The following is a 26134-nucleotide window of genomic DNA, read 5'->3' as shown; positions in this document are numbered from 1 at the left end:
TGCTGCCCAGTTTTCTTCCTACAAATACCTACTCATGAACTTTATAACCAATGCAATCAGCCTCTTTGAGGTAGTGTAGGGGATACCCAGGTAGCCTGAAATAAACTGAGACTCAGTATAATAAACTAGCACTAATAGAGGGCTAATTAATTAATTAATACATTAGTAGGCCCATTAATATGCTCAATGCATTGTGCTGCACAAAGACAGAGTACATTTACTGCCTTTTTGCAGACAATTCATTTCCATAATTGACATACAGATGTCTAGCATGCAAACCAGCCTGCCCCAATGGCAATAATTGTTATAGCATTACACCTATTGTAATATAACTTTGTTGAAAGTCTGGTCTGCTGCCAATCACCATGGTATTATTATTTAAACTCCAATCAAAAAAAGGGAGTATCTGGTAAAAGGGGTTGTCAGTGTTGTGAGTGGTGTTCTTACGATGGAAACACGTCTCCAAGAGGAAGAATTTGCAGCATTTCCTAAAGATGTCAGAAACTGGATTCTCTTGATCTCTTCTGTAAATTTGTTCTGTAGCCAGATACATTCCCCAGTATGGGTGTGCTAAGCTGGGGAAGGCATCCAAGACCTTCTCCTCCTCTAACACACCCACAGAGAATCAGATATAAGTACCCCATAAAGTTAATCTGCATGACTCCATTGGTCTTGAATCTCTCTTCTTTTCTCTAGTGCCTACAACCCTGCTGATTATGAGTATCTACCAGTGTCTGCAGAGATTAAAGAGCTCTTCCAGTATATAAGGAGGTGAGTAGAAGGATCACTAGGCTGCATTGGGATGTCCTTCTAGGGGGTGAAATGTTTACAGAAGGAAATGCTCCTTTTCTGGACAATAATTTTCCCGTGTAATTCTCAGGTACACTCCACAATTGATAGAGCTTGAACAAAAACTGCAGCCTTTCATTCCAGACTTCATTCCAGCTGTTGGGGACATTGATGCTTTCTTAAAGGTACCCGGCTTTCAGACCCTTCCCTGTAACTCCGTTGTGCAGGATCGAACACTGCTCTCGCCCATGAAAACAATATTAATTTAGTGAGAGAAGCAGCATTTGCGTTTCTCTTTGTTGGAAGAGGAGCAATTTCAGCACACAGGGTGCCAAGCTAAGAGCCCAAACCCACTTATGGGGACTTAGCCTCCTCAGCCCATAACCCCTGCTGTACCAGTGTAGGGTTGGTGCACCCCGTCAGAGTGTCAGAAGATAAGTTTTTTACCTAGTTCTTTTACAGACCCATAGAATAGCCTTTGCTAAAGGATTTATATAAATTTCTAGATTTTTTTTTATTAATCCTTGGTAGCCTAGCAATATTTATGGAGAAAAACTCAGTTCTCACTCTTTGGTTGGGTGCAGCAAAGTCAGATACTTTATTTATTCTCAAGCAATTGCATAGAGGGAAGGAGTGTGCTAGGACACAGAGTTTCCCCCTCCTAGGCAGGTCTCTCTACAGGTAAACAAAAACCTTTTGTTACATACAATAATAAGCCACAGCTGCATTTTTTTTTATACATTGGTCATCCTGATAACTTATTTTTCTCACTTATTTTGACTCTAGTCCACATTCTATTTTATCTACACAAGGTCGCAACAACTTCACACAGTTCTTTCCCACTCGCCTCATACAATCCTTGCTTCTACAAATCTTGCGTTATTAGGGTTACAGCTAGCCTGACTCTTGTTAACAGAGACTGTCATGCATTAAAAATCCCTTCAGATCCCTGTCAGTTCTTTCTCTACTTCCACACACATCCCTTTTGTACTTCTAGTACAACAAATATTCTCAAACCTCTATTTGCATTAAGCCATGGATTTCAGATTCTACATCAAATGTTTCAACCTTAGGGGTTTTGATTGCATGTAATGACAATGCATACTTAGCCTGGACATGAAAGGTATTATCACGTCCTTTACAACAACAACATAATCCTAAACTAAATAACAACAAAAGCAGTAACATTCCCACAGTAATAGATATAATGGGATTGTTATACAGTTTTAGTCACAAAGCACAATACATCATACTTAGTACATAAAGTAGACCATCTATAAGCTGTATGAAAGGCATTCTTTTCAACCTGATGTATACTTTGAAGCATATGGATTTGCCCTTGGAATTCAGAGATTCTTTGAACCTCTGGTAATAAAAGCAAATCTTGAAACCAATCAGGTTCTAAACTAGTCCAGTTAAAGGATACCTGAAACCTAAGGGCTACTTGTAAAATTCTGTCTGCAGGCCATTAAATAATATAATTGCCTGCAGTAGTAGTGAGATTAAAATGCATATCTTGCAATGTGGTGGCTTCAACATACAAACAGCTATTTTTAGCTTGAAGAAGTAGGTGTCCTGTCAGGGTAGTTCCTTGTCCCCTACCCTCCCAACAAACGTTGTCATGAACAGTGACAACTTCCCCTGGCTTCAGTTTATGTGTACACTGAAGCTGTGGGGGTTCTAACGGCCAAAATGTCCATTGACTCCCCAACCCCATCCAAATGTCGGGTGTAATCCCAGGAGCACTAACAACAAATTGGCTAGGCATGCCAGGTGGTCTAATCTCCCAGATGTCATGGTGAATAATCCAGTCCCACATGCATCCTCCCCAGGGACCTGGCAGGTTCGGTATGTGGGAGCCCACACCCCACCAACCAGTCCGTATGCTTGGAAGGAGCACTGTGAATGTCCATACTTCCACCCAGAAAGTCTCCAAGTGTGTCTCCATGGCTACAGATCAGATGGTACTCCTGATGTGTCTGTAAGGGCAGTGGGCCAAGCCTGGTGTTCAAGATCATTCCGAATAGCCATTAGTGGTCATTCAGGAAATCTTGAATTTCTAAATATGCTAGGTCCCACTGCAATGCCTTCCCAGCCACAGCAATAATCAATACCATCTCTGTCAGTAACTTCTGGGTCATAGAACTAAGGTTGGAAATAACATGTAACTCACCAACTCCAGTCTGCACTTGGGTTAACTGTGCCCCAGAAATAAGGCAAGTGCCCTTCTCTAGTTGCCCCAATTTCTCATCATGTTCTTGGCTTTTAAAATATTCCTAATTGTTGCTGCACTATTGGCCCCATCCTATAAGGATCCGGTCAAGTCCCTCTTTTTTTTAGAGGAAATAACCCAAGCCCTCTGTTGTGCTAATCTAATGGTAGCCCCCTGTGAGCAATTTGGGTATGTACAGGTGATCTGGAAACTAGATAAGGGCAATGTAAATTTGACAGTCCCTAGTTTAGTATTAATCACAGTCCATCGATATCCTAATACATCTCTCTTTGGTGTAGTACCATACCACATCTGTTATTTAACTATTCTCAGGTACTTTCAAGAGGTATTAACATTAATAGCATAGGAGGGGATGTATTGCAGTAAGGTACAGGTTACATTATTAGTCACTGAAATAATTTCTTATACAGGTGAAATTTCCTGTGGCAGAACAAACTCTTTTTGGGTATTCATTTGATTATTCACTAATTGGGTGACCAAATAACAATAAGGGCCTCTTTCATGTAACAGATTGCAAACTCTAGGAACAGCCATCAATCTACTTCACTATGGAACTCATCAATTTCAATTACAGATTCTTGGGGTTCATTTGTAGTGATATCATACTTCTATTTCCACTGATCCATTCTTTTCCTACTCAATTGTTTGCTTATATGGGATATCCTGAACTTTTAAAAATAAATTTTTTCTTTTTGTTTTTGAAACAATCTTTAAATAAATCACTGAAGTGTGAAGGCCTTGGCCATTGGTTTTATCAAATATATGGCATTGTCTGTATTTGGATATATTACACGGGTAATAATGTAATGGAGGAGATGGCAGGGGCAGTGGCAACAAGGTATCTTTGGCACTTGTCATTTAAAATCCAATTAGAGAGAGCAACACATGCTAACGGACTTATCCAAAACACAGGGTGCAGCCTGTAGAATAAACTTCAACATCCAATCAATACCACATTCCCAAGCATGGGTCCCACAAATTTCTTCCTGGCAGTGTAAAATTTGCTGTTTCTTCACCAGGGTCAGTTCTTAATGTCCTTTGTAGTCGGGAATTCCTGGACTTTGGCAATTTCAGTGGAGCCAGTGTTCCTTCTTTCCTGAAGCAATCGTGGTTCAGCATCCTACAGGGGAGAGGTTACCAGCATATCACCCTGTACTGGTTTTGCTGCTTCTAGAAAAATCCAAAGGCACAGTAGGCCTGTCAGTGAACAAGGGAGAGGTTACTAGCACTTCACCTTATCCTTTTTTCCTGTGTCCAGAAGGCACAGCAGAGCTAGAAGGAGAAATAGGCCAATCATCAGTAGGAAAATCCTCCCGAGGTGGAGGGGTCTTTTAGTAGTGAGAAGCGTGGGTCCAGGCAGTCAGTCTTTGGCAGTTCACAGTGGTGTTGGTGGTTAACAGGACTTGGTAATGGCCTTTCCAGCATGGAGCCAGGGCAGTCTTTCATTGGTGGACCTTTACATAGATCCAGTCTTCTGGTTCCAAGGAGTGGCAGTGCTGCTAGGGTCTTTGGGTAGCACTTCTTTTACCTGTGAGAAAAGAAACCTAACACATTTCATTAATGCCTGGCAGTGTTTTGCAGATCTCATAGCTGCTTGGGCATATTCAAGCCCCCCCTTTTCTTGGTTGTCAACCAAGTCTTATCTGTGAGCTGTGTCCTTTAATGGGGCGAGCGTCTTATCTTTAGACTGAGCATGTTAGCTATTTTGTTTGTTTGTTCTGTTCTTTTTCCTTCTCCCCTTCTTGGCTTCTTTTAACCTACAAAGGAAAACTTCCGCTCTTCATTCATATACCCTTTTCCAACAATGAACACATTCACACTGCAATTATACAGTACATTAGTCTTATCATTCAATGTATGCCACATATACCCTTCCAGTAAAATAACTTTTTATTACAGAGCTTTGGAGCAACAAGCCAGGACAAGCACACCCACTTTTGAGGAGTCCACTCAGTACTAACTCTGGTGTCCAATAGCTTCCCACCCTCCCCACCCCTCTGGCTAGAAATCTGAGGTAGCCAGAAGGATCCCATGTGCAATATAGGGAGTGGGTTAACAGTTCATGTCCTTGCTTCCAAAGACTGTTGGTATGCAAATTTTAACAACAATTTTTCAATTAAAAGATCTGGCCAATGAAGTTTTTTTTCTTACGTAAGCAAATGTATTAGACTTTAGTATATCTCATTTTCCTGATTTATCCAAACACTTTTTGTATTTCAAGTTGAATAGAACAAGTATCTGCTTTTTGATTTAACACTTCTGTTTAATTTTAAACTAAACTATCTGATTAAAATATTAAACACAACAGTTCTGGCCATGAGACAAACACCACAAGACTGGACATAAAACAGAAAACATAATTCCTATTGTGCCAGTAAATGCATGGTACGTTGACTGCCGTTCAGCTGGCATCAGTTTTCTCTGATTATCTGAAAAACAAAAGAACAGAGGTCTATCCCTTCTGGACAGTCAGTCATTGCTTAAAATATACAAATAGCCTTGTTGATTTCAGGCAAAACAGAGGAATTACCCCATATTTTCTTGTATTTGTTTCATAGGCCGCCCAGGTTTCAGTGACTCCTACCTTATCAGTTAGATAATTTGCATTAATAGAGATGCTGTCTGGCTTGCTTCTGGATCCAAGCTATCACAGCTTAAGATTCTTACTTAAAAAGGGACACAATTAACTTTACCAGAATTTTGATGGCTTTTTACTTCTAACTTCTGCTTTCAAACACACAGTGATCTGAAAGAAACACTACTTACTGTAGCCCCTTAGAACCTAATAGGGTTTTAATTACATAGCACTGTATACATTTCCTTTAGCTTAATTTGACTTAATGGTTCATAGCCAAATGATTGCAATCAAATAATTTCTTTGCCTGGATTTATTTGTAAAAATACTAAAGAGGAAAGTTCTTGCTGTCTTTGAAATGTTTTGTAAAGTTCAACTGCTGTTCCCTTCAGCAACTACAGAGTTAACTTCTCACTTTTTTCCTTAATCACTGCTTGTCTCCCAATGCCACCTTTTTATCAACTCAAATCACCATTTGAAGTATTGTCCTGGGTATTTGAAATCCCCATGTTTATGCTTATTTACTCTTCCTTCCACTATGCCCTCAAAATGTCCAATCTGTTTTTCAATCTCTCTATCTGTTGCCTACCTGCTTGGGCCTGATCCTGCTTCCTCGCTGAACTGTCCCTTCCATGAGCTCCGGCTTGTTCCACTACCAATTTAGCTAGAAGGGTAGGTTTCTCAACTAGCCCCCACCCTTCCTGGTCTCTTCCCTTAAACATTCTTACTCGCAAGGCTACCTGAGTCCTCCCTCGTGAGGCTGCACCTGGGCAAAAACGCATGGCCCATTGGCGTTTAATTATTCAATTTTCTCTTGTGGCAAACACACTGCTGTTACGGCATATGCTGAGCACAAATGGTTCAATTTTGACAAGTCCCTGAAGGACGGGTACTGCTTAACCAGTGCTTCCTTTTCTGCCTGGAAGTCCTGTCTCAAGGCTTGCAACTTGCCCTGGGTGTAGGTTTGAGTTGCTGCCTGGTTCATGATTATTCTCTTAATTGCTCAATTCTAGTTATCAAGTACACATCTCTTCCCTGTTATCCAACTTTCTCTATTGCCCAGGCCTGCTACGATTGGGGTAGATCCGCCTGCAACCATTCCTGGTCAACCAGGGTGGAGAGAGGAATGCTAAAACCCCTCTCCCGGTCTCAGGCTTACTGAGGCTGAGAGTGGGCACACCTTTACTCATGCAACCCTCAACTATAACACCAACAGTACAAGCAAAGCAAACACAAAATAACAAGGGCAAAACAAATAGATGGTGTGCATTCTGCAGGGCGCCCCCCCTCTCTCTCAATTGCCCACCAAACTGTGACAAATTTCTATTTACCAATCTATCTGTCGTGTCAAGTGATCAGGCTGACACTGCAGGATCGTTGGGGGAAAGATAAAGAAAACACACCATATGATTGAATTTTAAAGCTTCATTAATAAAATAAAACAAACAACAGAGTATTGGGAATGCTCCCACTCACTCAGGGAAAAAAACATTAATGCCGTAAGCCCTAAGCCACTTTCATACTCTCACACATATGTCCAGACTGGCCACGTCTGTGTATAACATTCACAGAAGGGGGAGAGGTGGACGGGATATTATCCTGTATACAGCTTGTCTAGACTTTCCAACATGCTTCTGCACCTTGGGAGGGCTGTTCTTTTATGCCCAAGTATCTCTGGGGCATCTCTTTCAGAGACTCCAGTCCAGGTCGGCTGCCTGTGGTTTCTTCAGCGTCACCAGACCATTCCGGCTTTTACACTCTGGGATCTCACTGGCCAGTTAACTTTGCACATGTAATCTCAAGTCTGTAACTGTATTGCCTTTGGTTTGCCTCTGTCTATATTTTTTTCACAGCCAGCTGGGGCCGAAAGCAGTTTTTCTTTGTACTTAGCATGGTCTGCATTGATTCTTGACCTTGAACGCAGAGCAACTTTCTCTTTATTTTGGGCCAAGCTGAATTTCAAATTAACCTGTTCCTTTTCCTCAATAGAACAATTGCTCCCATGGTGTCAGAGGCTTTTTGGTGATTAAAGCTCCTCAGAGATGTATGATCTTATCTAGATTGAAGTACCTTCTAGTGAGCATTGTTTAGATGGATTTTCATGCATGTAAGATTCCAATTGTCTAAATAGCTCCAGGTTTTAGGACCATAATGTACATACATGGAATATGCTGGGGTACCCTGAGGGGGAATGCTTAGACTGTCCCCACCCATTTTCCAATCTCTCTCACTCTCACACTCACACACACACAGAGTCCGCGCTAGCGGCTCAGAAACCAAGGGTCTCACCCTACAGGGCACTCACACACAAGAGGTTAACGAGGATGGCCACGACCCTCCTACACCTCCCTTCAGCAAAGAGCGTTGGCTAGTCTCTGAGAGACGGCCCTGTCACTGGCTCACAGACAGGAGAAGTGGGAGGGAAGATGGGTTCACACGCTCCTAGACCCAGGTAGCTTCCTCACCGGACGATGCCAGGCCGAGTCAGCCCACCGTGGGTCGGATCTTCTGCAGATCCTCTACATAGAGTTACCGGGCTTGCTTTAGAATATTTCTGATCACGAGCCAAACGACTTCGCAAAATACTCTGGCGTCTTCCGGTAACTCTCATTCACACTATGTACACGCATTTCCTCTCCTCCCTTCCTCTTCCCCCCACCCCCCAAGACCTCTATCCGAAATACCACGATGCATCTGTACCTTATGTCCGGACTCAATACACTTTCCCTTATGAGGCAGTAACAACCACTCTTGAGGCAGTAAAAAGCTCCTCAGCACCAGGCACCTAATGCATTTCCCTATGCATTAACCTATTGGGGGCGGCCCCAGTACTGCTCTGCATTTGATCTTGCTGCATGGTCAATAAATTTAGATGGCGTAATCCCAACAGGGACTGACGGCCCCAAGGTCAGTCCTCCTCCAATATCCCAATAGAGATTTCAAACGGTCTCATACCTCTCTTGTGGCGCCATGGGGTTCGAAGGGGAATGATCCGTAGCAGCTGCCTGTTTGTCCGTGGGTGTTGCCATCCTGGACGAGCCCCCAATTGTTGGAGAAAAATTCAGTTCTCACTCTTTGGTTGGGTGCAGCAAAGTCAGATACTTTATTATTCTCAAGCAATTGCACAGAGGGAGGGAGTGCGCTAGGACACAGGGTTTCCCCCTCCTAGGCAGCTCTCGCTACAGGTAAACAATTACAGCAGCATTTATACCTTTTGTTACATACAATAATAAGCCACAGTCACATTTTGTTTATACATAGGTCATCCTGATAACTTATTTTTCTCACTTATTTTGACTCTAGTCCACATTCTATCATATCTACACAAGGTCGCAACAACTTCTCACATGGTTCTTTTCCCACTCGCCTCACACAATCCTCGCTTCTACAAATCTTGCGTTATTAGGGTTACAGCTAACCTGACTCTTGCTAACAGAGACTGTCATGGATTAAAAATCCCTTCAAATCCCTGTCAGTTCTTTCTCTACTTCCACATTACCCAGCCATAGTTTTCTTTTTCAGTAAAGACCCAGTGTGTGACTGGGTTAGAATGCTCCCAATCTGCTACTATTTTGAGCTGGCTGGCTTGACAATACCTTGTAGTATTTGAAACAGCTAGTCCAACTCATTTAGTGGGTCTGAGCGAAGTATCTGCATTCACTCTGTCTTTTCATATTCCATGTAAAGTCTAACATCCTCTTTTATATTCCTGCTAGGATTTTTATCTGGAGTGGTTACAAAAGGTTTTGAAACAAGAAAGATATCCATGGTGTTTTGACTGTGGCCCTTCTTCCCAATCAAGAAATGGAATGCTTACCCCGACACTCCAGATCTCTTTTCATTTGCTAACATTTGGTGGTTTGACATTTTAATCATATAACTCTTCTGGGTTGTTTTGAGATTTGAGTTCTTAGCTACCCTATATAAATTGTTGCCCATTTGTACCCAAATGTTTTCTGGAGGAATGACTTATCAGAATCCAGCAAATTCATAGCTAACATATCAGAATTTTCATCATTTTGTTAAATTTAGATGCTTTCCAAAATCATGGATTTTTTTAGATACTGATTTTAGGAAAATGTTTGGGTTAGATAATAAATATTACATCATCAGCTTAAGAAGTTATTTTCTGTTGTGTTCCTGCAAGTTTTATTTCTGTGATAAATTCATTATTCCTTCTCCTCAATGCAAAGGCACCATGGCCAATGCAAAAAGTAAGAGACAGTGGACATCCCAGCCTAGTCCCTCTGTATAATTCAAACAGGAGAGATTAAGCCCCATTAATTCACACAGCTGCTTTTGGGTTGATGTAAAGAGCAGTTTCAAGTCCTGTCCCATACATACAATGCTGGCCCACAGTTCCTTAATTGGATAAATGCAAGTTCTGCTCTAGTCTATCAAATGTTTTCTCTGGGTCAAGTGATCAAAAAAATCAATTTTGCTAAAACTGGCATTGTGAATGATTGAAAGTACTCTCCAAATATTGTCTGACATTATCTGTCCTTAATGAGTCAAGTTCGATATGGGTTTATATAAACTGAGAGCATGGATGGCAGACAGCTAACTAGTAATTTATTTTGTTTTAATCTTTGCTGTGATTCATCAGTGATCTGAGCCAATAAGAACTGCATAAAGTAAAGTATTTTCCAACTTTAGGGAGACCAGCAGTAGCTTCTTTCATAGGCTGTGGAAGTCTCTCCCATAGCAGAATGACACTGAAGATACCCTTCAGGGACCCACTAATAACTCCTTAACCAGTATGTGAAATATAGCTGGAAAACAGTCAGGTGCTAGAGTTTTATTCTTTACACTTGCTCTTGCCTTTTGAGATTTTCTGTTACATAGACTCATAGACTCTAGGACTGGAAGGGACCTCTAGAGGTCATCAAGTCCAGTCCCCTGCCCTCATGGCAGGACCAAATACTGTCTAGACCATCCCTAATAGACATTTATCTAACCTACTCTTAAATATCTCCAGAGATGGAGATTCCACAACTTCCCTAGGCAATCTATCCAGTGTTTAACTACCCTGACAGTTAGGAACTTTTTCTAATGTCCAACCTAAATCTCCCTTGCTGCAGTTTAAGCCCATTGCTTCTTGTTCTATCATTGGAGGCTAAGGTGAACAAGTTTTCTCCCTCCTCCTGATGACACCCTTTTAGATACCTGAAAAACTGCTATCATGTCCCCTCTCAGTCTTCTCTTTCCAAACTAACAAACCCAATTCCTTCAGCCTTCCTTCATAGGTCATGTTCTCAGACCTTTATCATTCTTGTTGCTCTTCTCTGGACCCTCTCCAATTTCTCCACATCTTTCTTGAAATGCGGTGCCCAGAACTGGACACAATACTCCAGTTGAGGCTAACCAGCGCAGAGTAAAGCGGAAGAATGACTTCTCGTGTCTTGTTTACAACACACCTGTTAATGCATCCAGAATCACATTTGCTTTTTTTGCAACAGTATCACACTGTTGACTCATATTAAGCTTGTGGTCCACTATGACCCCTAGATCTCTTTCTGCCATACTCCTTCCTAGACAGTCTCTTCCCATTCTGTATGTGTGAAACTGATTGTTCCTTCCTAAGTGGAGCACTTTGCATTTATCTTTATTGAACTTCATCCTGTTACCTCAGACCATTTTCTCCAATTTGTCCAGATCATTTTGAATTTGACCCTGTCCTCCAAAGCAGTTGCAATCCCTCCCAGTTTGGTATCGTCCGCAAACTTAATAAGCGTACTTTCTATGCCAACATCTAAATCGTTGATGAGATATTGAACAGAACCGGTCCCAAAACAGACCCCTGCGGAACCCCACTTGTTATACCTTTCCAGCAGGATTGGGAGCCATTAACAACTACTCTCTGAGTACGGTTATCCAGCCAGTTATGCACCCACCTTATAGTAGCCCCATCTAAATTGTACTTTCCTAGTTTATCTATAAGAATATCATGCGAGACTGTATCAAATGCCTTACTAAAGTCTAGGTATATCACATCCACCACTTCTCCCTTATCCACAAGGCTCGTTATCCTATCAAGAACGCTATCAGATTAGTTTGACACGATTTGTTCTTTACAAATCCATGCTGGCTATTCCCTATCACCTTACCACCTTCCAAGTGTTTGCAGATGATTTCTTTGATTACCTGCTCCATTATCTTCCCTGGCACAGAAGTTAAACTAACTGGTCTGTAGTTTCCTGGGTTGTTTTTATTTCCCTTTTTATAGATGGGCACTATATTTGCCCCCTTCCAGTCTTCTGGAATCTCCCCCGTCTCCCATGATTTCCCAAAGATAATAGCTAGAGGCTCAGATACCTCTTCTATTAACTCCTTGAGTATTCTAGGATGCATTTCATCAGGCCCTGGTGACTTGCAGGCATCTAACTTTTCTAAGTGATTTTTTACTTGCTCTTTCCTTATTGTCTCTTCTAAACCTACCCTCTTCCCGTAAGCATTCACTATACTAGACATTCCTTCAGACTTCTCAATGAAGACCGAAACAAAGAAGTCATTAAGCATCTCTGCCATTTCCAAGTCTCCCGTTACTGTTTCCCCCCTCCTCATTGAGCAGTGGGCCTACCCTGTCCTTAGTCTTCCTCTTGCTTCTAATGTATTGATAAAAAGTCTTCTTGTTTCCCTTTATTCCCATAGCTAGTTTGAGTTCATTTTGTGCCTTTGCTTTTCTAATCTTGCCTCTGCATTCCTGTGTTATTTGCCTATATTCATCCTTCGTGATCTGACCTAGTTTTCCATTTTTTATATGATGCCTTTTTATTTTGTAGGTCACGCAAGATCTCAGGGTAAGCCAAGGTGGTCTTTTGCCACATTTTCTATCTTTCCTAACCATCAGGAATAACTTGCTTTTGGGCCCTTAATAGCGTCCCTTTGAAAAACTGCCAACTTTCCTCAGTTGTTTTTCCCCTCAGTCTTAATTCCCATGGGGACCTTGCCTATCAGCTCTCTGAGCTTACCAAAATCCGCCTTCCTGAAATCCATTGTCTTCTATTCTGCTGTACTCCCTTCTACCCTTCCTTAGAATTGCAAATTCTATGATTTCATGATCACTTTCACCCAAGCTTCCTTCTACTTTCCAATTCTCAACAAGTTCCTCCCTATTGGTTAAAATCAAGTCTAGAACAGCTTCCCCCCAGTAGCTTTTTCAACTTTCTGAAATAAAAAGTTCTCTGCAATGCAGTCCAGGAACTTATTGGATAGTCTGTGCCCCGCGGTGTTATTTTCCCAACATATATCTGGATAGTTGAAGTCCCCCATTACCACCAAATCTTGGGCTTTGGATAATTCTGTTAGTTGTTTGAAAAAAGCCTCATCCACCTCTTCCGCCTGATTAGGTGGCCTGTAGTAGACTCCCAGCACGACATCACCTGTGTTTTTTACCCCTTTTAGCCTAACCCAGAGACTCTCCAACCTTCCGTCTCCTATGTCCATCTCCACCTCAGTCCAAGTGTGTACATTTATAATATATAAAGCAACACCTCCTCCCTTTTCTCCCTGTCTATCCTTCCTGAGCAAACTATACCCATGCACACCAACATTCCAGTCGTGTGTATTATCCCACCAAGTTTCAGTAATGCCAATAATGTCATAGTTCTATTTATTTATTAGCACTTCCAGTTCTTCCTGCTTATTACTCATACTTCTTGCATTTGTATATAGGCATCTAAGATACTGGTTTGATCTTGCCTCCCAGCTTTGCCCTGACCCTCCTTCCTCTCTGCCACTAGAGCCCGTGCTCCCTCCTGTTTCCAACCCATCTCCCAGGTCTTGTTCCCCACTTACCTGTGGGCTTTGCTCACCTGTCCCCGTCGAACCTAGTTTAAAGCCCTCCTTACTAGGTTAGCCAGTCTGTGCGCAAATAAGGCCTTTCCCCTCTTCGAAAGGTGAACGCCATCTGTTCCTAGCAGTTCTTCCTCAAATAGCATCCGGTGGTTGAGGAAGCCAAAGCCCTCCTGGCGACACCATCTTCGCAGCCAGGCATTCACCTCCACGATGCATCTGTCTCTGTCCGGACCCCTACCTTCAACAGGAAGAATCGAAGAGAATACCACCTGCATTCCAAACTCCTTAACCCGTACTCCCAGAGCCCTGTAGTCACTCTTGATCTGCTCAGTGTCACACCTCGCAGTATCATTTGTGCCCACATGGATGAGTAGCATGGGGTAGTAGTCAGAAGGCCGGATAATCCTCGACAATGCCTCTGTAACATCTCGGATATGGGCCCCTGGCAGGCAGCATACCTCCCGGGATGAACGGTCAGGGCGGACAGATGTGTGTCTCCGTCCCCCTCAGCAGGAGAGTCTCCAACCACCACTACCCTACATTTCTTATTTTCAGTGGTGGCAGCAGACCTCCCAGCCTTAGGGGTACGAGGCTTCCCCTCCTTAACTGTTGGGGGTGATTCCTTCTCTCCTCTATCAAGAAGAGCATAACGGTTATCTATTACCACAGCAGGAGGGTTCGCAGCAAGGTTGGAGCACTGCCTGCTGCCAGAAGTAACCAGCTGCCAGTGTCCACCCTGAGCCATCTCCTCCTCCACTGGTGTGTCAGTAGTCCTGTGAACTGGGACAGCTACGTCAGCTGTCTCCACATGGATACTGTCCAGGAATTGCTCATGGATACAAATGTTCCTCAGCCTAGCCACCTCCTCCTGTAGCTCTCCCACCTGCTGCCTGAGAGATTCCACCAGTAGGCACCTTTCACATTGGATGCCACCCCCAGCCTGGATATCAGTAAGTGGAAATTGCAAGTTACAGTCTTTGCAAACCCACACCAGAATCTGGGTAAAAGCATCCATGCTTTGGTGCTCTGTCTGGCTACAGGCGCAGGTGGAGGAGACAGAAGCTGTGCTGCCACAGGTGTTGCGGGTCCTCCTAACCATCGTAAGCCTCCCTCTGTCAAACTCTCTCAAATTCCCGTCTGCAGCTCCCTGTCCGCTCTGCTCTGCTTTAAACAGAAAGGTTTTGGATGTGGCTTGGTTTATAGGTTCAGGGGACCAATGGGTCACAGATGAGACCGACAAGGGACCCCCACTCCCTTCCTACTCCCCTTCCAAACTCCCTTGATAAACTCTAACTTATCTAAAGTTTCTTTATCAGTTTTGTTTATCTTTGGCAAGCCTGCTAATTCCAAACATTTTTTTAATTACTGCAGATACGTCAAACTCTGAAGTTTAGGGTTTTGTATAATAATGAACAAAAGTAGCATGTTTCACTGCATTGTGTAACTGTCTTTTGCTGATTGTTTTTAATTGCTGGAATAATATATTCCTTCCCTAATCCTTTCTGCCATCAGCACATTGTTTCCCCTGGTATTAGTTAATTGTTGATGTACTTTTTCGAACTGTGTTTTTATGAATGTCACAGCATATTTATCTGCAGTTCTGGTTTTATTTTTCTTAAGTGCTGCTCTCTTTTTTCTATTTAGAGCTGCTGCTTATCACCAGGCCCCTAAATACTGTTTTACCTGCCTCTCAGAGAAGACCTCTTTTTATATTGTCTTATCATTTATTTTAAAGTATTGAACAATGTCCTCTTTAATTACTGCAACCTGATTTTTGTCCTGCAGAAGCAAGCAGCTCATTTTCCAAAAAAGTGATCTTAGGATGATGCTAGCAAATATTACTTCCCGTGAGGCATGACCTGACCATGTAATGGTGCCAATTTCCATAGCACTAGTCTGCTTCACTAAGGATTTAGTGATTAACATTAAATCTATTCTAGTATATAAATTATGAGGGTATGAAATAAAATGTAAGAGTTTGTTCCCCAGTGTGCAATTCTCTCTAGCAATCTGAGAGATTGAATTGTTGGCATAGAGAAGTCAATTCTGCACCTGCTTCCCTGTCTATTTTATCTCTTTTTTTTAATCCAGTCTGCCCCAGTAAGGTGTATGTGTGCATTTGAAGTCTTCTCCAAATATAATTTCCCGGTCTCCAAAATGTTGCAGTATTTGGGCGAAAACTGGTCATGAACAAAATTAAGATTGGAAATTAGAAGACAGTTCCTAACTATCAGAGGGGTGAGGTTCTGGAACTAGAGTTTTGGTGGCAAACAACTCAATTAGTTTTAGAGAGAGATGGACAATTTTGAGTCTGATTGTATGTCAAGGTTGGTTGTGATGGTAGGGGGGCCAGGCTTAGCAGCCCCAGGACTCACTTCCAGTTTACGTCTTATGTTCCTAAAAGCTCAGCCTTCAGTGTTTCTTTTGACCATCAGCCAGGGTCAGGAAGGGATGCTCTCCCATGTACTCTGTTGTTGTTTTGTTTTTTTATCTCCTTTCTTTCAAGCATCAGGGGTGGCCACAGCTGGAGACATTGGACAGGGAAGCCTACGGCCCTGAGTGGCACCGAGCATCCTCTCTCTCAGGTGCTTGGCTGGCTGGTTCTTCCTCACATGCTCAGGGTCTAATTGATTGCCACATGTGGGGTCATAAGAATGGCTTATTGAAAAACTTGAAATTATTATGATGCTTTAGCTATTTGAAGGCATGAGTCCTTGTGTGGAGATTGTCTCTCTCATTTCTAATTGCATTGTATTCACAACTGTGTGCCTGTATATGGCTTGAATTTTGTTTGTGAACTTCCATAGTATTTTTTTTTTTGTATTAATTCCCCACTGCCTCCCTGGTTCCCTCCCCTCTCCTGCATTCTCCTTACTTAAATCCAAAAATAAAATACCAACATGGTGTATAAATCAGTCCCCAAACAACTGTGCTTTGCTGTAACCTAAACCCTTGTACTCTCCCTATGAACTTTGACTGCTTCTCTTGCAATACAAGGGGGGTATATTCTCCTCCTATGGGCTCTTAATCCTCTATCATAGGGGATAGATTATCATCTGGTCATTTGAATTACATGGGGGGGATTAATACAGGACCCCTAAGGGCTCCTCTCAGTTTGCTCCAATCTCTTCTGTCTGTGCCCACCATGTACTCCCCTTATTGTCCTTTATTTTGTCTACTTGTTAAAATACAGAATACGGTTATCAGAATTTTGATCACTCCAATTAAAGCAAGTTTAGTACTGTTTCTTGAAAAGTAACTATGTTATTTTGTAAGTGTTTATCAAGTGTTCCTCAGGGATCCAAGTCCTCTTGTTCAGCCTCACTTCTGCTATTTCAGTACATTCAGGAGTCTTTAGTCTTTTATTTTCCTTTCCTCTTTTCCTTGGATTTCACCATCTACCAAGGCTTTCTTCAGAATTTCATCTTTAGTTTTATCTCTGGATTATCCTCCAGTATGTCTGAGATTTGGATTTCTATCCTGAGTGACTGGAGTGTATTGGTTTCTCTTATTTACAGTCTCTTACTGTATCATATCACTAATATTGGAAACTGTGTGAGAGTGTAAATGGGATCCCTGTCTATAGTGAATATCTGGCCTCCTGAGTGCTGCTGTAATTTCCCCCAGCTCTCTTCTCTTTTCAAGTCAGGGCACAGAGGTTATGGAAAAACTGAGGCCTGTTTTAAACGCTCTGAATGTTCTCTGTTTTTTTATAATTAAATCTTTCTGCTGATAATGATGAAATTTCACATCAGATCTCTGAGTCTATTATGAGACCTAACTGGCCAGAGCAGAGCTTAATTTGCTCTCTCCACTTTCAGCTCTTCTGGTGACCTCAGCTTTAATATTTTGCAGTGTACATCCTCCTCCAGTGGTTTCAGGCAGTCCCTTAATCCTGATATTCCTTCTTGCTGTTTTCTGTAGCATCCCATTTAAGCTGCAGCTTTCTTTCTGCTCCAGAAGTGCCATGCAGCTCTGCAACACTCTCTCTGGCCTTGGCTACACTGGCGCTTTACAGCGCTGCAATTTTCTCGCTCAGGGGTGTGAAAAAACACACCCCTGAGCATAGCAAGTTACAGCGCTGTAAAGCGCCAGTGTAAACAGTGCCGCAGCGCTGGGAGCCGTCCAGCGCTGGGAGCCGTCCAGCGCTGCAAGCTAATCCCCACGGGAAGGTGGAGTACATGCAGCGCTGGGAAAGCGCTCTCCCAGCGCTGGCGCCGCGACCACACTCGCACTTCAAAGCGCTGCCAGAGGAGCGCTTTGGAGTTGCAAGTGTAGCCAAGCCCCCTCTCTCACCTCTATCTCTAAGGTCAGTCTGTAGCACAGTGACTTGATCTTGCAAGTCAGCAATTTAGAGAGGCTCATTTTAAACATCCTTCAAACTCCTGTTTTGAATATAGAAGGGGAAAAAATTCAGCTCCTCTTTGTTGATCTGCAGGTCCCACGTCCCGATGGGAAGCCAGATAACCTTGGCCTGTTGGTACTGGATGAGCCATCCACGAAACAGTCAGATTCCACAGTGCTCTCTCTCTGGTTAACGGAAAACTCCAAACAGCACAATGTTGCAGTAAGTTATGAAGGGAAAAAGGCTGGTTACCCCACACTAAGCTTGGTAGAAAGATGGGAGTCTTGTTCTAACCCGTGTGGCTGTACCACTATAGTGGTTACAGCACAGTGAGGATTTGACTAAGTTCTCATGAACAGGAAAACATCTTCCTCACCCACATCTTTAGACTACAGTGTGTCTGCTCTCTTTCACACACACGTCTTCATAAACAGACTTTGGATCCATTTGTTTCTTTGGGTCAGAGCTTCATTCCCCTGTGGTTGTTGCTGTCTGGTTTGGGTCACTGTGTTCTTTCCCAGGCTTTGGCTACACTGGCGCTTTACAGCGCTGCAACTTTCTCGCTCAGGGGTGTGAAAAAAACACCCCCCTGAGCACTGCAAGATACAGCGCTGTAAAGAGCCATTGTAAACAGCGCTGCAAGCTAATCCCTATGGGAAGGTGGAGTACATGCGGTACTGGGAGAGCTCTCTCCCAGCGCTGGCGCTGCGACCACATTCACACTTCAAAGCGCTGCCGCGGCAGCGCTTTGAAGTTTTGAGTGTAGCCAAGCACCCAGATGTTCTTCTGCTCCTGTATGCAGACACTGGACGGTATAGCGCAGCTGAGAAAGAGAACAGAACCACACGGTCCAGCCAGGAATGAAGCACAGGGTTTGCAGGGACCCACCAGTCTTGGAAAGTCTGTCTCCAGATTTGCATTTCTGTTCTCACCAGCAAATAAAAGTGAAGAGCTTGGAGAATGCAGAGAAGAATCCCAAAGCCATTGATAACTGGATCGAGAGCATCAGCGAGTTACATCGCTTCAAACCTCCTGCTACTGTTCACTACACCAGGTGAGCTCTCCGTACCCTCCTGCATTTGTATTTTACTCTGCTTACTCCTTACCACTTGTTTTGCATGCAGAGATGCAGTTTGATATCCTTTAATCAATGGAATTTCTCTCCTGCTGACTTTGTGTAATTCAGATAGCTCTAGTTTGCCCTTGTAGAAGGGGTGCATGAGTAAGTAGCTTGAGTAGGGGACTAAGAGTCAGGACTCCTGGATTTTATATTCCCCCTGCCACTGACCGGTTTGATGTTGGACAAGTCAGTTACTCTGTATTTCAGTTTCCCCACCTGTCATATGAGGATAGTAATACTGACTTACCTGAGAGTAGGACTGAAGGGCTTCTCTAATGAGCCAGTTCCTTTAATATTCTTGGATTAAGATTATGTGGGCCCTCCAATTTTGTCCCATTAAGCTGTTGAAGTTTGGCTTCTACCTCAGACTTGGTAATAGCTACCTCCATAGCCTCATTCCCATTTGTCATCCTACCATTATTCCTAAGGTCCTCATTAGCCTCATTAAAGACTGAGGCACAGTATTTATTTAGATATTGGGCCATACCTAGATTATCCTTAACCTCCATTCCATCCTCAGTGTTTAGCGGTCCCAGTTATGAAAGGAGACTCAAAGAGTTCGGCTTGTTTAGCCTAACCAAAAGAAGGTTGAGGGAGGATATAATAGCTCTTTATAAATATATCAAAGGGATTAATATCAGGGAGGGAGAGGAATTATTTAAGCTTAGTACCAATGTGGACACAAGAACAAAGGGATATAAACTGGACCCTAGGAAGTTTAGACTTGAAATTAGACGAAGGTTTTTAACCATTAGAGGAGTGAAGTTCTGGAACAGCCTTCCAAGAGGAGTAGTGGGGGCAAAAGACATATCTGGCTTGAAGACTAAGCTCGCTAAGTTTATGGAGGGGGTGGTATGATGAGAGAGCCTAAATTTGGCAATTAATTTGACAACTGATCTTTGCTTATCAGCAGGTAAGTATGCCCAGTGGTCTGTGATGGGATGTTAGATGGGGTGGGATCTGAGTTACTACAGAGAATTCTTTCCTGGGTGCTGGCTGGTGAGTCTTGCCCACATGCTCAGGGTTTAACTGATCGCCATATTTGGGATCAGGAAGGAATTTTCCTCCAGGGCAGATTGGCAGAGGCCCTGGAGGTTTTTCGCCTTCCTCTGCAGCGTGGGGCATGGGTCAGTTGCTGGAGGATTCTCTGCAGCTTGAGGTCTTCAAACCACAATTTGAGAACTTTAATAACTCAGACATAGGTTAGGGGTTTGTTATAGGAGTGGGTGGGTGAGATTCTGTGGCCTGCATTGTGCAGGAGGTCAGACTAGATGATCATAATGGTCCCTTCTGACCTTAAAGTCTATGAGTCTAATGTTTGCAAAGTGCATAGATACCCTGGGATGAAAGGCTCTGTATGACAGCGAAGAACTATAGTTAACTCTTTTCAAAATGCAGTCAGGAGAGAGGAGGAACTTTGTTGACCTACAGTATGTTGCACTGCAGTGATAGGGGTTTTAGAAATGCAGATACAGAGTTAGACTAATGGTTTATTTAGTGAAGATAAAAACATCACTTCATCAGAGTTATTCTTGCCATGACTCTGAAGAAGGAACTGATGTCTCATCAGACACTTTGTAAATGGTTACAGCTATGGATTGTGTGTACAAGTCAAAATCTCTGACACAGGCAACAGTTAGGAATTGTTGTGTGCACTCTCTCCATGTTACCTTTACTTGGCTCATCCAGTCTTAACTGAAATTCCTATTGATTCAAAACTCCTCAGCAAAACTCTGCCTTGATTTTGAAACATACAGCTGTGCGTGTTTGTGTCTTGAATTTTGCAAGTGAGTTTGGTCCCCACTAAAGCGAGTATGATGAATGATACTCACGTGGGCCAGGTATAGTTTGCACAGGGATAATGATCCTGAGTACTTTTGCAAAGCGTTTTGAGGAAGGTGGTATTATTAGCAAAGCTTTTTCATCCTGCTTTGCCAGTATCCCCAATCCTGACTCGCATACTCCCTGCTTTTCCAGGCCTGAGCTCACGGCACACATCTGCCAAAAATCCTCAGTCCCAGCCAGCAGCCCCCCTGCTATCCCACAAGCCTCTCCTGTGAAGAGATTTGTACCATATATAGATTGTGATGTCCAGATGTGTGGATTAATCTGAGACCATCAAGCTCATTTTCCCATGTGATCCAAACCAGACTTGATCCCAGACCTCCAGAGGTGAAGTCTAGTATATTAACTCTCATTCTATATCAGATGTAGTGAAATCTGTGCATGACTTGCTCTTGTCTCTTGCAATATGGAGTTGGCACCTTGTTTTGACTGCTGTGAAAGCTGCTTTATCAGGACCACAGTTGTGTGTGCTCCTAGGTGCAAATGTGTGTCTGTTTTCTCCTTCTGTGAGGACAAGAGTGCAGTTGCTTTGTCACGCTGTCCCCAGTCACACCAGCTGTTGTCCGTGCACTATCAGGAAAGCTCCCCATCCAGCAAAATTAATGCTGGCATACTGTGTGTTTATATGCAGGGTTGTTTCTCCCCTCTGCAGGCCAATGCCTGATATTGAGACTCTGGATGCGGAATGGTCCCCAGAATTTGAGGAGCTCTTGGGAAAGGTATTATGTATCAGGCCTGCCTAACAGCTACCCAGCTGTGTATTAGAAGCATAATCTGGGCTTGTTTTGCTAGTTGCCTACTCTGTGTTTATCCCTCATTAACGCAGGCTGCTCAAAGCTGTTTAGGTTTCATGTATCAATATGATGGAAAACCACTGTGCAAACCAGTGACTAGGTAGTTTGTATGTTCTAGCTCAAGCTTCAAAGCCAGCCAGGTCAGTCAATGGTGCTTGAAAGCTGCCACCCTATGATGCCTGTGTGAAATGGGTGAGTTTCAGCCCAATTCCTAGGTGAAACAGGCATCCACATCACAGCTGGCAACACCACCATTGGTACTAATTGTCCTCCATGTTGACAGGAACACCAAGTGATGAACAGGCCTCAGAGGCTTCCCTCCATCTCAAACAGGCCAAGCCTGCTCTGTGCTGGGGTAACACTAGTGCGAGTCTCGCTGTATGGGCACTGAAAAAGAGCTGGATCATAAGTCACTCTTTCCGTGTCCCTTCTTAGGTAACCCTTCAACAGCAGACATCAACTGTGGCCTGGCTGAGTATATTGACATGATATGTGGTAAGCAAGGACCTATATGTTCCACTCTCATCTTCTTCTGAGAGAGAGCAGGGTGCTAGCTTCTCATCATCCTCCCAAGCACCACCATGCACGAACTATGAAGTGTTATGTGCCTAAGGGGGTGTCTGAGCAGGCAGCACGTCTCCTGACAGCAGTGCTCTCAGGCTCTTTGAGGAGGTATGCAGTACCTTAGTTGCATTCCCCTCCCATTTCAAGCTTAGTCCTTTGCCACCATGCGCAGGTCTGACAGGTGATCCCTTCAGAACCTGTAGCTGTTGCACATTGCATCAAGGTGAATGACCCTGACCTAGAGCTTTCATTTCAAAACTTGTTTTTCCTGGAGATGGGGTGTTGTACTCCCAGTATCACGTCCTTGTGTGGAGAAACAGATGGATCCTATATTTCTAAATGTGTTTGTTCCCTCTGGATATTTGGGGCAGGCTCTGGCGTATTCACCATCAGTGCTAACCCCTGACTGCACAGTAGCCTAGGAGCACTAGAGATGGAAGTACAATTAGGAAAAGCAAGAGGCACCTGGAGACAAGTTCAGCCCTGACCTAAGCTGATGCATCTCCTGGTGACTGCAGTTTGAGAGAGAGAATCTCTGTGCGTAAAGCCCAAAGCACTGGGGATGCGCAGAAGGTATTGCTACTTGGAGAGGGCCAATGTCCAGGCAGCAGTGTTGTACTCAGAATCCTTACGTTGTTTTGTCCTAGCTATTCTGGACATTCCTGTCTATAAGATCGGGTCCAGTCCCTGCATGTCCTCTTCTCACTGTATTCAGAGTTCAAGAACTCACAGGTAGGTGACTCCAGTGTCCACACCTTCCAGGCTATCACTGTTTAGGAATGCTCAAAGGTGGGGAGGGGGAAGAGGCAGTGTTAAGCCACTTGTCCTGCAATTTACAATAGCTCCCCTGCGCTGCTGAAGAGCCCATGACAACATCACTTTCTGAAGTGTTATCATTCTTTCCTAACAATTTTAGCTGTAATGCATTTTTCACCTCACAGGCTTCCCATGACTCCGAAGGATTCCTTCATCCAACACATGCGTATAGTGGACCCTCTTCCAGCAAAACTCCAAACCCACTTCCCCCCTTGCAATATATAGCTATTCCATCTCTGCTGTAGAACGCTGACTTATTACTTTTTCTAGTACCAGAATTTCCCACACTTCTTGATCTCACTCACTAGTTTGAGGGGAGTCACTCCTTCCACCAAAATGCTTGTGGTACTTCTACTAGCAGCTGGAGGAAAGAGTGCTCAATTTTTTAGGGCTCTTAGAAAAAGCAGTTTGCAGGACAATTCAATAAAATACTGGTGCCCTGTATTTCCTTCTTAAGTCTCCAAGGGCTTTCCAAAATGTCTTTAATTTATGGACACATTTGCAATGTATGGAGAAATCCTTCCCTTACATTCTCTCCAGCATTTGCCAATCCCTGTACCATAAATTCACTTAATTCTAAGGGGACTTAGATTCCACTGGTGAATGTGAACATACTTTTCATTTTGTATTAATGTGTTTATGGAGGTGTGTGGACCATTGCCCCATATGTTTCCCCTTTCCTCCTACATCAGCTTTATCTTTGTATCGGTGTAGTTGCTTCCTCTAAATAACAGATTATTTTATGTAGAGTGGAAAGGAAGCCTTTATGTTTCACGAATGTAGTTGAGTAGCTTTTCCAAGTGCATCAATATTCTACTTAGAGGTATGCCTTTTTGTGAGGGTGAGTTGAAAGAATGCCTCACACACTATTGTCGTAGTGAAATTCTAATGGTTTTTGGGGGGAGTTTTTCATTGGGTGGTCTCAATAGATTCTCTCTTAACAGCTGGTTGTGTGTGTTAAGTGACCAGAGCAAATCACTGTACTAACACAGTCTCCTTTCCCCCACAGCATTTCAAAGCCCTGGCTGAAGGAAGAAAGGTAGGGAGTCCTCCATCAAATCCACCCTCACAAGCAGGAGAGACAGAAGTGTTAAGCTTCAGCTGAGGAAAAGATCCTTTCTTCATGAGCTGGGGCCTGCACCTAGGAGTAGAGCCTTCGCCTAAGCCAATCAGCAGACCAAGGCAAAGCATTACCGAAACCTCCATCTGTCTGTACGTACTGGCAGCTGGACAGTGTACGACTCAGATGAATTAGTAGAGGTTAGAATTTAGCTCGTGGTGATTAATTGTAAATGCTGCATGACCATCTTTCTTTGGCTCATTCCCAGAGGATTCAGCATTAAACAAGTGCTTGTGAGTGGGAGTACCTCAGCAAGGGTAACAATGTCATTGGTACCTGAAATCAGCTTGGGCAGAGCATCTCCTTAATGACATAACCTTCACACTGCCCATGCAGCTGTTTGGACTCATAAGAACAGCCGTACCGGGTCAGACCAAAGGTCCATCTAGCCCAGTATCCTGTCTACCGACAGTGGCCAATGCCAGGTGCTCCAGAGGGAATGAACCTAACAGGTAACAATCAAGTGATCTCTCCCCTGCCATCCATCTCCACCTACTGACAAACAGAGGCTAGGGACACCATTCCTTACCCATCCTGGCTAATAGCCATTAATGGACGTAATCACCATGAATTTATCCAGTTCTCTTTTAAACGCTGTTACAGTTCTAGCCTTCACAACCTCCTCAGGTGAGGAGTTCCAGAAGGTGACTGTGCGCTGCGTGAAGAACTTCCTTTTATTTGTTTTAAACCTGCTGCCCATTAATTTCATGTGGTGACCCCTAGTTCTTGTATGATGGGAATAAGTAAATAACTTTTCCTTATCCACTTTCTCTACATCACTCATGGTTTTACAGACCTTCATCATATCCCGCTAGTCTCCTCTTTTCCAAGCTGAAAAGTCCTAGCCTCTTTAATCTCTCCTCATGTGGGACCTGTTCCAAACCCCTAATCATTTTAGTTGCCCTTTTCTGAACCTTTTCTAGTGCCAGTGTATCTTTTTTTTGAGATGAGGAGACCACATCTGTACACAGAATTCAACATGTGGGCATAACATGGATTTATATAAGGGTAATAATATATTCTCCTTCTTATTCTGTATTCCCTTTTTTAATGATTCCTAACCTCCTGTTTACTTTTTTGACCACCTGAGCGCACCATATGGATGTCTTCAGAGTCATCTTTGATGTCTCAAAGATCTTTTTCCCAATTTGTTGTAGCTAAATTAGCCCCCATCATATTGTATGTATAGTTGGGGTTATTTTTTCCAGTGTGCATTACTTTACATTTATGCACATTAAATTTAATTTGCCATTTTGTTGCCCAATCGCTTTGTTTTGAGAGAGATCTTTTTAAAGTTCTTCACAGTCTGCTTTGGTCTTCACTATCCTGAGCAGTTTAGTATCATCTGCAAACTTTGTCACCTCACTGTTTACCCCTTTCTCCAGATCATTTATGAATAAATTGAATAGGATTGGTCCTAGGACTGTCCCTTAGGGAACACCACTAGTTACCTCCTCCATTCTGAGAATTTACCATTAATTCCTACCCTTTGTTCCCTGTCTTTTAACCGGTTCTCAATCCATGAAAGGACCTTCCCTTTTATCCCACGACAACTTAATGTACGTATGAGCCTTTGGCGAGGGACCTTGTCAAAGGCTTTCTGGAAATCTAAGTAGGCTACATCCACCGGATCCCCTTTCTCCACGTTTATTGGACCCTTCAAAGAACTCTAATAGATGATTAGTAAGATGCAATTTCCCTTTACAGAAACTATGCTGACTTTAGCCCAACAATTTATGTTCTTCTATGTGTCTGACAATCTTATTCTTTACTATTGTTCGGACCGATTTGCCTGGTACTGATGTTAGACTTACTGGTCTGTAATTGTCAGGATCACCTCTAAAGCCCTTTTTAAATATCGGCGTCACATTAGCTATCTATCTATCTTCCTGTCATTGGGTACCAAAGCCGATTTCAAGGGCAGGTTACAAACTCTAGTTAATAGTTCCGCAACTTCACATCTGAGTTCTTTCAGAACTCTTGGGTGAATGCCATCCGGTCCCAGTGACTTCTTGTTGTTGAGTTTATCCATTCATTCCCAAACCTCCTCTAGTGCCACTTCCTTAGATTTTGTCACCTACAAAAGCTGGCTCATGATTGGGAATCTCCCTAATATCCTCAGCCATGAAGACCGAA

General features: G+C 43.2%; 2 protein-coding genes across 5 annotated transcripts in view; one reads left to right on the top strand and one right to left on the bottom strand.

The window, feature by feature from the left end:
• IFT46 (intraflagellar transport 46) overlaps positions 1-24249 on the top strand; it is a 45262-nt gene extending 21013 nt beyond the window's left edge. The window contains 9 exon segments of the mRNA XM_030538318.1: positions 697-771; positions 881-974; positions 17833-17961; positions 18675-18793; positions 21357-21460; positions 21949-21993; positions 22710-22733; positions 22736-22794; positions 23888-24249. Of these exon segments, the coding sequence (XP_030394178.1) occupies positions 697-771; positions 881-974; positions 17833-17961; positions 18675-18793; positions 21357-21460; positions 21949-21993; positions 22710-22733; positions 22736-22794; positions 23888-23983 (745 nt within the window). The 3' untranslated portion in view covers positions 23984-24249.
• Positions 5412-26134, bottom strand: part of TMEM25 (transmembrane protein 25) — a 39278-nt gene continuing 18555 nt past the window's right edge. The window contains exons 10-11 of one of the 4 annotated variants that reach the window (XR_003997213.1): positions 8553-8627; positions 5412-5451 (exon numbers count right to left, since the gene is read on the bottom strand). The gene's annotated coding sequence lies outside the window, so the exon portion shown is untranslated. Of the gene's footprint in view, positions 5452-7675; positions 8628-13591; positions 13633-26134 lie in introns of those variants that run through there. The other 3 variants (XR_003997214.1, XR_003997211.1, XR_003997212.1) reach the window with 3 other exon arrangements.

The sequence above is a fragment of the Gopherus evgoodei genome, chromosome 19 (assembly GCF_007399415.2).
Source record: "Gopherus evgoodei ecotype Sinaloan lineage chromosome 19, rGopEvg1_v1.p, whole genome shotgun sequence".
NCBI classification, from domain to species: Eukaryota; Metazoa; Chordata; order Testudines; family Testudinidae; genus Gopherus; species Gopherus evgoodei.
Note: the sequence above shows the minus strand (reverse complement) of the source record. Positions and strands in the feature narration are given on the sequence as shown.